Below are 11,577 nucleotides of genomic sequence, written 5' to 3' on the forward strand. Positions count from 1 at the left end.
ATGCAGGATTAGAGACACATTCACATGCTAATTTACTACATATGCTCGTCGTAAGTTAGTTCAACAAGGCTTTTTGAAGTGCTTATGCAAATAAAAAGTGCATATTACCGTAAAATGCGTTTTTTTTGTCTTCTTCATGTTGTTTATGTTTTTAAATCCTTCAAAAAGTGTAAAACAAACAAATAAATAAAGTAAACAAATGTTGCACATTGAAGATCTACAACCTACAGTTTCTTTTTATTTTTCACATTTACTACACAATCTTAAGGAAACGGCTGCTTTTATCACTTCTAATCTAAAAGCAATTTGGTACTTCTACTCGCACATGGCAATGGTAGTGGATGGATGCAAGGATGAAGAGAAATATGTGATGATAACATGATGGATGAATGTGTTTGTTGAGAAGTGTTAGTTCTTCATCTTTGCTGCTAAATTGACACTTTAGTTGATGGCATTTGTCTCTTAGATTTCATCTTCCATTTCCGCTTTGTATTGCTTACTAAACAAATATTTACGCACGTATGTACAAGTGTATGTACGCGACGTTGCACTGCACAATACGTTGAAGGATAGCTGATATAATATCACCAATGATGTTCACATAAATTATATTTACATTCGTCTTACTTGCACCAGAACGTTTTGTTTTAAATTATTATTGTTTTATATATGACTGAAGATAGGATAGCGAAAAAATAACATTAAAGGCCGTGGACAATATAAAAAACAAGCTAGTATGAGTTAGCGATACATATCATCTCAGCTCAATATATATCTGAAACTTATAATAGTACGGATAAAATTTAAGGAATGTTGAAATTATAATAAGAATTTTTCAAAAATATTTATATAATATTCAATTATTATATATCCTTCACATAGCAGTCATACTTTGATATAAAGCACTTATTGCCAGCATAGTGAGAGACACTGTTGTGACGTTTTTTTTAATGGTCTAGAACTTATTCATTGCTTAAACCAGGGCTGTCCAAAACAAGGCCCGCGACATGTTTTTAATCTACTACAATTACATAAATTTTTTTTGGTATACTGGTAAAACCACTTTTTTTATGGTAGACGAAATAAATTAATTTTAATTGATAAATTTATAAAACTAAATTTAACATTGTAATCGCGTTTTTATTTTTGTTAAAAACAACTATGAACGTATGTATTTGTTTCTGCGGCCCTCCTATCTGTATGCCGCAGACGCTTCACACTACAGTGTTCAAAAATACGTGTATTGATATAAGGAATCGTCCCACTGGAATCTCCTTAGTAATTCCGTCACTACCAATGAAGAGATGCCTGTAGGACATAACTTCCATCTTGGTACAATGCGAGGCCTACCAATACCTCTGCTGATGTTTGGGTCACAGTACCCGGTTGTGAATACGTAACTCCACGCCGAATGAATTATAAATAAATACCTGAACATTTTTCCTGCGTAAGTTTGGGTATTAACCACAGCCACTACGAGTCCAACCTTAACTGGTCAGCACAGTCGAAGTTACGGGCTACTAATCCCCGTAATACCAGATTTACACCTCCAATCGAGTGTCGCAAGTGCAAATCTCACTTACTTTCATGCACACTCCTACATAGTGTCGGCATAGCACCGGGATTTTAGTCGCCTTTTACGATAGGCATGACTTACCTCAGGAATATTTTAACCCCTTCACCTCAGGGGCCTCCTATCTATATAGTGATTTGTACTGGTCCACGATTTTATCTGGTCTGGATAGACCTGGCTTAAACTATTGTTATTTGAGTTCTTTTTTAAGCTTGCGAAATAAGAAAAGTTATAGTTAACCATATCTGAAGAATAAAGTAGTTGTGGCATTTTAGTATTGCCTTTTTTTACTAGGAACGGTTGGTTAAGCAATAAAATATAGGAGAAAATATTACTGCTACTCTTTTAATGTGCAAAAGATTCATAAAAACAGTGCGTATGAGTAATAGATTTAATTTTTTCATTCAAAGTAGAAAAAAAATTCTCTCAACTTACGAAAGAAAACATATGAAGCAACAAAAATGCATCTAAGATCTTTAACATAAGGTTTTTTTCGCAAATATTTATACGTTTTTTCTATGAAATGTATCGAACCTTGAATTAAAATAAATACTGTATAATATAATTAATTACATGTATAGAAATAAATAGAAGCTAATGTTGATTTTTTCAAATTTCTATTTAACAAAAAAAAAACATTTCTTGGAAAGAGAAATTTTCTCATTTAAATATTTTCAGTTACATTTAGCATTTAACACATACTTTTTAATAGAATAAAAAAGTCCACTACAAAGCATTTCACAACATACAAAGTAAGTTTTATGGAGAGTATTTAATCTTTTCATTAAACTAATTAAAAAGAAAAGTAAGCACTGGAGAATTAAACAGTTTTGCCACATCACACAAACGAGAGGGGAAGTAATTCATTCAACAAACAACACTTTAAGTTCTCAGAATCAAAACTAACTGCATCTGCATTAATTAGAGGTATTAAAATGTTGCACACTAACTGCCATGCACCGAAATCAACACACAAGGATTATAAAGTGGAAATGCTTAGCACAAAAGGATACTACTTCCAACTTCAAAGCTAAATCTACAATTAGCTCAAATAAAAATACATTCTACATGTGTATATGTGCACATTTTTATAGTACGAAAATATGCTTTACGCTTGTGTATTTAAACGATTAAATAGAGATTTTATGCCACAAAAGTTGCAGCTTCAACATACAGATTTTATATATGTACACCTGCATTTAAGTATGATCCTAAACTTAATCATTTTTTATTAACTTTAAAAACAGATAAAGTTTTTTTAAGAGACTATATTTAATATTAATAAAAGAAATTTACTGTATTAATACTACTTTTATAACTTTGTAGCTTTTATTGTTCGAATAAAAATAAAAAAACCTGCTGCAACTGCAATAAAGATAAGAAAACTAGGATCAATACATATTTTTTCACTCATGTTCATGTTAGTTAGTGTATCTGGGCACTTTTACTCTTTGATAGCAGGGGGTTTCTGGAGAGTCCTACCCTTATCACAGACTAATTTATGTATTCCTCAAAAGCTTCGTAATTATTCGGTGACCGATCTAAAATCTCCGTACCGCCCCGTGCGGTTAAAGATTATTCTGAGATTAGATAGTGCTAAGTAGGCTAGACTGTCGGTTTTCGCGAATAGCTTTAGTGCTCTGTACCTTATGTATTTTTTGAATCATATTATTATTTATTAAAGATATTAAATGAAGAACGCTATGTTGGTATTTAGATATTTGACACCACAAACAATGTTGCTATTCGACGCTATTACACCATATTAAATTTGGTTTTCTAGACAATCAGTTTCGGATATTCATTTGTAGACAAGATTTACAATAATTAGTTGGAAATACATCAGAATATATATGTTTTATGTACATAAATATTAACTGCTTATCATTCTTTTTCACTTTCGGTGCATCAAAGCACTAGAATAATGATAAAACTCAGTACGTTGCGTATTCGTAATTCCAGGTCTGTAGTGGCAATAATTCAATTTAAACTGTGTAGTTGTGAGGAACTTTTTAACATATGTAGTTAATATATTGTAAAGTGCTTCGAATATATAATATGTATTATATATACAATATTATTATAGATACAATTAACATACATATTAATATACATATTCTCTATGTATATTATATATGTGTATTATATACATATTATACTATATATACAATATGTTCGAATATAAAACATATAGAAAGAAAATGTTTAGCTTTAGATTGACTAAAATAGTATTGCAATGTAGTCTTAACACAACTAAAGGGCATTATTGTGGCTGTATTAATTTTTCTGAATGTTCCTGCTTAAAAGTTGAATATGTACGCATTGACAAGGTAATATCATGCAAATCATTATATTCACCAAAAATGTCAATATTTATACTGAATGTTGATAGCTAAATTTTTCCTGAAGAACCACTACTACAACAATATATAAACTAAATCGTGTAGAAATGTTTTTAATTTACAGATTGCTGTAAAAAATTTTAATCAATCTCTTATAAAAAATAACTTTATTCAAGAAAATTTAAGACATTCTAACAAAAGATGTCTCGCATCACAATAATTATAACGGTTAAACTTCAGTTCCAACGAAACTGCGACAAGTACCATATTGTATGAAAACATCTACACGATCTCTTCGAAAAATCAAGATGAACCCATTCTTTGATACCAAATGTAAGAGTTTGAATTAAACGAACAGCTGAAGACGGATATAGTATGGATATAGTTTCTATGACTTGCAAGTAATTCTAATTGTCGATCAACATAATAAAAGACTATATAAGAGTTGTTGTAAATACTATACAATATCTAAAAACTTTTATCTATATAACCATCTTCTACAATGAAACAGATAACAACAAATAATGAAAAATAAAACCTGTATAGGACCATTGTCTATGCAATATAAATATAAAACTAACGAAGTTTATAGTATTTAAAAAGAGCTAAATGATCGCTGAGTGCTCTTTTAACCTGCCCAATGACAGAATATCATGGCTGGTTGTACTACAGAGCTCTACAAGCATATGCGTTGAAAAAGTTGATGTTGTATGATAGGTATGTAAGTATGTATCTCCCAATAATCGGGCATGTAGATGGTGTGGGTCTTTTGGTTCTTTAGAAAAAAAATTTTTTTTATGTTCACTCCAAGTTAAATTTGTGATATTATCTAAATATCAAACTGTCTTCATCAAACTCTATCAAAGTCTTATTAAATATTTAAGTATATATACGTGAATTAGTTCAATGTTTCAACAAGCGTAGCAAACATTGATTTGTAAAGATTGCAAAAATTTATTCACACATGGCTCACATCCATTAAGCTGCATCGTTAAAATATTTAATTTTAAAATTTCTTGATTTTTTTTCTGTTATTAAGTAAGTCTAAGGGCTTAGGACTTCAGGACGACTCACATCTGTAATGCTCACCTAAGTACTAAGTAACTAAGTCTAAACCACTTACTTATGAATTTACCAAATTTGATTACCAATTTATAAGGCAAACTGTAAGGGCCGAACTCATAGTCTCTATACTGACTTAAGACACGTTTAAATCTTCAAATTGGTTAATGTTAATATTTTAGTCAATTTTGTGATTGAGATTACTACTGTAAAATCAACCTTAAGATAAGAAAGAACAGGGTATTAGCTCCCATTTGAGCAGAGCACCGCGACCATGATTGATCTTTTGTGCTACAACAGACCCTAACTGAACAAAAGACATTCCGCCTTTCGAATGAAGGCCAAAATGTCGGTTGTTGAGGACCTCCTAATGTCGGAAGGTGCTAGCAATTCCCGACCCAGTGATCTCCTCCTGGCCCAGATCAAAGCTGGGCAGTCACATAGAATGTAGCTGGTTGTCTCCTCTGCCTCCAAGCAGAGTCTACAATCTATCTCTTCGGATAGGCCCATTTTGTTGAGGTGGTAACGCAGCCCATGGTGATCCGTTAGATATCTCACTAGCAACCTCAACTCTATTCTGCTAAAGGAGGATTTCTTATTATAACTGTAGGGGAGAACCAGCTCTTTAGCCTGACGGTTACCTCGACTGTCGCGCCAATAGCGACTTCTCTCGGTTGAGATCCAATTATTGATTAGAGACCTAGTTGTAGACCAACTTAATCCACAAAAAGGTTCTGGGCCAAAGATTATAGTGGCAGATCCTGCCCGTGCAAGACTATCGGCAGACTCATTACCATTAATTCCTGTGTGACCAGGCAGCCAGCACAGTGTCACTTTATTATTGCTTGCCAGCTGCTGCAGTGTGTCATAGCAGTCTGCTAGAAGTTTTGAGAAAAACTTCCAGGAGCATAACGCTTTAATTGCTGCTTGACTATCTGAATAAATACAGATTCGGGCGCCTTTCAACCCCTTGTTAATGTTGATACGAGCGCAGACCTCGATGGCGTGAACCTCAGCTTGGAAGACAGTGGGCCATATACCCAGTGCGAGCGAGATTCTGGTGTTTGGACCAAATATTCCAGCACCAACTCCTTCTTTGGTTTTCGAACCATCAGTATACCACGATATCACTTTTGGTTCGAGTCCAGGAGTCCCATTTACCCAGTCCAAAAAAAATCAACCTTAACTGTCTATTAAATAATAATTTTATAAATGCTTTTTTATATGTACTTCCTATTGACCTATCTAGTCAAAATATTTTGAAAGGTGTCATTCAGCATATTTCGTGTATTTCGTGAACATTTGAAGTTGTTAATTTATCAAAGTTTGTATAATAGATGCAAAAACCTGTGGTTTACACTGAGTTTAGCATAGTTCCAAATCATAGTTTAGAAAATCTCTCTCTTTTACGGAAATAAATGATTGTAAAGTGAACTTGATTAAGGCTTTTAGCCTACGCCTGCGAATATCTCTTCAAAAATATCTGTTGAAAAATATCTGTTGAATAAAAAATTATTCGAAATGGAAACTATATTTAATATTTACGAATTTTCTACTGTCTAAAATCCGGAAGATGATGAATTTTTTAATTGCAATTGTACAATCAACTGAATATATATTATTAAATGTATATATCTGATATAAATATTTTCACATTTTTTCACATTTCTACTAAAATTTAAATTAGATTTTATAAACTTGACTATATCGAAAATCCTACACCATTGTTATTTTCTCTTATTTGACTTTTTCATTTGATATTTTACCTACGGAAGCATACGTTGCACTGGTTATTGCTGTCATATTCGATATTAAAAATTTTCCACTCACAGTTTTAAAAACAAAAATAGCAAAATAAGAAAAAATACTTTTTAAGCAAGCAACACAATTTTCTGGCATTCGCTGTTTTTTCTTTCAAATTATTATTTTGATTTTTAATAATTTTTTTTTTTCGGTACTAACAAAGTCCACCGCATTTTTGGCAACTGCAGTCCTGGCATCAACAGCAGCGGCGGCAGCAGCAGCTTTAGAAGAAAACGAAACGGAAGGACATTGGAAAAGTAAAATTATTTGTGGTTTCCGCTGTGTTTGTGTAACATTCTGCAGAGTTGGTTGGTCAGTAATAAATGTGTCAGTTGCTCAAAAAGGAAAATATTTATATGGAGAGGAACGTACAAGTAGCAGAACTGTGAAAATTCGCACTCAGCACGGAAAGTAAATTTTCACGCTTGCATTTGTGACAGTAAATTTAATATATTTTTCAACTATTTTTTATTTATTCTTTTAAATTTCACACTTTAAAATAAAAGTTCTCAGCTGCAACAAATCACAGCAAACGAAAATGCAGTTAATTTTTAAAATTATTTTATCAAAATTGAGTTCCATTATTTACTATCCTTCCAGAGATATTATACCATAATTTGTTTATATAGTATAAAAGTACAAAAATACAAAAATTCTTATTTTCTGTGTTAAAAGTTCAAAATGTTAATTTAATACATTTAAACTATTGACATTTTATTAACCTCAATAAAAGCACATATAAATTTGGAAAATCAGTTAGCTGGAGAAAATGAAAATATAATTGCTCATACGTACTGTGTGCCAGCTTTTGTTAAGTACTGCAGTCGAATGTATGAATGAAAAACCAAAATATTTTTTTAGTCATACATAATTGGCAAAAAATAAAAGAAAAATATATTAAACAAGAAGAAAATTTGTATATAATGAAAAAACAGAAATTTATTTTATAATCAAAACAATTAAGCAATTTACATATTAAATAGTTTAAAAACTGATGCTACATACAATATAGAAAGAATAATCAAGAATATTTATTGTGTAAAAAAAAGCATATTATTATTTAAAAAACAAATGGATTATTTTTTAAAATAACATGAATATGTATAAAAAATGTATAAATTAAAAGATATTTAAATATAAATTTTTTACTAAATTAAGTTTTCATTAATTGAATAAAAACATTTTTAAATTTTCTGCTTTAACTTAAATAATTTGAACAAATGAGGAAATATCAGAACAATAAACACTAACGTCAGCTTGAATAGACAAGTGCAGCTGCAAAGATGATTGAGATGAGTTGTGCAGTCTAATTAGTAAACTTTACTACTAGGCAAAAGTTAAATTTTCCACATACTTTGCATAAAATATTATCAACTAACAAAAATGGACAGGAATGGATGGAAAATTTTATGGCAGTAAAAGAACTCAAATTGTGAATTGCAAATGATAAATTAACAACAATGCCTTGCTTTGACAAGAAAATGATTTTTTAAAATGGAAGAGAATAGACGTTTGCAACTTTAAGTAGCAGTGTTGATATGATAATGGAAATGGCTTGGTTAAGAATGCAGTTAAAGCAATAAACTTCATATTCAAATCTTAACTGATATACTCATATGACAGTCAGTCAAATTGTAAAGAATGTTAGGATTTCAGTAATTTTGAATTAATTGCAAAGACATATGATAAAGTAGTGCACTTATTTTGACTTATAAACATAATGACAACAGTCTATTACTTATGAAACCGAGTTATTCTTAGATATTAAATAACTACCAAAACAAAAAAAAATACAATGTTTAGTAATACAGAACAAGATTACAGGAAACATTTTTCTTAATTCGATTTGTATCGTTATTAAGTCTTAAAATGACATTCTTCACTATTAATAGTTTAGTTAAATAATTTTTTTGGTTGCCACGCGATACTATTGTAGAATCTTTTTAAAAAGATATGAATGTCTCTTGTATTTGTTGAATCTAAGAATAATTTTATTAATATTTTCACATTTTTGCATATTCATGAAATGAAAAAGAAAAAAGAGGAACAAAACGGAATAAAATAAGAATAGAACAGTATACCAGAGGATAGTGATCTGCTTACCAGATCGAAGGGGATGCAAACTTTTGTGTTAAAAAAATTAAAAGAATCAAAAGTTGGAATGTCACATGTTAAAGGTTGTATAATAACAGATATATATAGAAGATTTCAAGCAAGCATTCTCAAGCTAATATTCTCATGTTAGTATTCTCAAGCTAGTGTTCTCAAGCTAGCATTCCAAAGCTAGCATTCTCAAACAAGCCTTTTTAAAACTAATATTCTCAAGTTAGTATTCTCAAGCTAGCATTCTCAAGCTAGCATTCTTAAGCTGGGTCTTAAGCTAGTATTCTGAAGCGAGTAATCTAAAACTAATATTCTCAAGCTAGTATTCTCAAGCTAATATTCTCAAGCTAGTATTCTCAAGCTAATATTCTCATGCTAGTATTTTCAAGCTAGTATTCAGGCTAGATCAAAGCCGGTCGAAGTCACAAAAAATATAAATAAAGGTCTTATGTGCTCTCAATCAGAGTCGGCATTCTATCTCATCAGACAGATTAATTTTGTTCAAATGGGAATAATAAAGTCTATGATGATTAGATAATTAGCTCTCTTCTATAGAAAAGAAACGCCTTACCGTAGTTCTAAGGATGGAGCGATTCTTAAGGCAGACGGTGCCCAGAGTTTTAATTACTTTCTGATTTCATTATACTTTTCTATTAGAGACATATATGGATCAATTTATAACATAATACGACGGCAGTTCACAGAGTTGAATGGCAACTCTAGTCATTGCTATATCGTTCACACTGTCATTGCCATTGATCACAATGTGAACAAGTATTTAGCAAGGCACTGCTCTGTTTTTGCTTGACAGTTAATACGGAATGTCAATGCACTTCAAAAAGAGTTAAGAAGAGCCTTAACTTACTTGACTATTTGTTTGGATAAAGGTATTGGTGATTTTTGAGGCATTGGTAAATTTGAATCTGTAAACATTTGTAATGTCTGCCATTTACACATTCAGTTTAAGTGAATTGCAGGAGATAAAGTGATACCTACAACTTTGACACAACCTGATACTGAAAAAAAGTTCTAGCTGCAGCCCAGTTTCTGTCAACATATAAGATAGAAGACAAATCGAATATGCTTTCTAAGGAACAGTTGAAATGCCTAGTGTAAAAGAACAAAGAATTTGAAGAAAATATTGTGTATTTCCTATATAAACTTATGTATAACGTATACAAATACCAGCTTTTATATATAAAGACTAACTTCCGTTTCTGCTTTTCAAAGTGCTTAACAACAGAAAAAATATATATAAACCCATAATAGATCTGTAAAAGTTTGAAAATCAATTTTTGGAAAATATTGCACTTTAGTAGAAAAATTTAATATAAAAAAATTATATTCGAGTAGAAAAAAAAAAAGTAAACTTTACTTTAAATGTCAATTAGACATTTCAAAAATAGTATTTGATATTATATTTGTTCAAATTTTTTGTGTTGTTTCTTTAAGGAATGATTTGGGAAGTATTTCCTCTAAAATAAATTAAGAATTTAAAACCCGGGTAAGTTTACCTTAAAATTTTATCTTATTAATATGTAGTATAGACGCATAATTAGTATGAAATTTAGATACAGATTTCAATATTTCGAAAATACACATTCTTTTATTTGCACTTTTAAAAATGTGCAAATTTTTCTCTACCTAGAGTATCTACGACTATACTATATATTATAATCTTCAGTTATCTTCTAACTAGAGTTTGGTCATTGTTATGGCTCCATAACCATTTTCATGGTTATCGACCCATGCTCACAGTGTATTGCCTAATTACAATACCCGGACTCGGTGCAGGCTAATTTTTTATTTTAATTTTAGAACTTGCTTTTTTATTGAAATCATTTTAGAACCAGTTTCTGAAATGTCTGAATTTACAAAAGTGAACATTATCCCGCTTTTAAATGCATATGGCGCACCTGCATTGCTCGATGAACTATACCATTATGCATTATTAAACTCTCCTGGCTTTAATCGTAGGAAGAGGAAGTATCTGCGTTATGGATTACGTCATGCTTTGAAAGAAGGCGTCAAAGCCAATTATTTAATTAAAAACGATAAATATTATGACATACCTGATATTATTAATCAAACTGATCCACTTTCATTAGATCTAAAAAAGGCAGTAGATATATCTGAGACTGTTGCGACAAACTTCAGGAAAAAAGTAAAAAAGAAGAAGAAAGATGAACCTACTACTTCTGGAGGATCCATGGCTACTGCGAGCAGTAATCCAAAAGGCAATGACCCGAAAGTAAGATATACTTATTATGTTTGCGCCCAATGTGGTAAAGTTAAGCGTGATAGGTGCAGAACAGAAAATTAAATATCTGAACCTGCTGTAAAACTTAAGCGTAAAAATTAATTAATAATTAAATTATTAATTAATAAAATAAAAAAATTAAAAGCAACGAATAAAAAGGTTACACTTTTTTTTAAATTAATCGTTTGATTATTATTGTTTATAAGACGAAGCATATAATATCAGTCATCTACTTTGTTAGAGCTTAGTACTTGCACATCTAAAATCTTTAGTCTTCTGTTTATATATATATTTACAAATAGACTACATTACCAATGTAGGCATGGAATCATGTATTTGTTATTACAACAACAATGGCTTTCTGGTTCAATATAAGAGTACTTTAAAGTGGTTTTAATCATTATACATTTAAACTGTTTAAGCTATAAATAAGT

At 30.7% G+C, this 11,577-nt stretch overlaps 2 protein-coding genes across 2 annotated transcripts in view; one reads left to right on the plus strand and one right to left on the minus strand.

Annotated features, from left to right (window-relative positions):
- The window catches only part of LOC119676604 (dedicator of cytokinesis protein 3-like), a 42,099-nt gene extending 32,283 nt beyond the window's left edge, over positions 1–9,816 (minus strand). Inside the window, exon 1 of the mRNA XM_038087849.1 lies at positions 9,749–9,816. Coding sequence (XP_037943777.1) covers positions 9,749–9,816 — 68 coding nt within the window. The remainder of the gene's footprint in view (positions 1–9,748) is intronic.
- Positions 9,817–10,380: 564 nt separating this feature from the next.
- On the plus strand, positions 10,381–11,231 carry LOC119686365. The gene is made up of 2 exons (XM_038100939.1): positions 10,381–10,387; positions 10,731–11,231. Exon 2 carries the CDS (start codon positions 10,745–10,747, stop codon positions 11,204–11,206), a length of 462 nt encoding a protein of 153 aa, XP_037956867.1. The 5' UTR covers positions 10,381–10,387; positions 10,731–10,744; the 3' UTR covers positions 11,207–11,231.
- Positions 11,232–11,577: the final 346 nt, after the last annotated feature.

Source organism: Teleopsis dalmanni, chromosome 2 (genome assembly GCF_002237135.1).
Source record: "Teleopsis dalmanni isolate 2A chromosome 2, ASM223713v2, whole genome shotgun sequence".
Lineage (NCBI taxonomy): Eukaryota > Metazoa > Arthropoda > Insecta > Diptera > Diopsidae > Teleopsis > Teleopsis dalmanni.

What these genes read in the sequence shown, in the direction of transcription:
- LOC119686365 (XM_038100939.1), top strand. Translation starts at nt 10,745, where the DNA reads ATGTCTGAATTTACAAAAGTGAACATTATCCCGCTTTTAAATGCATAT.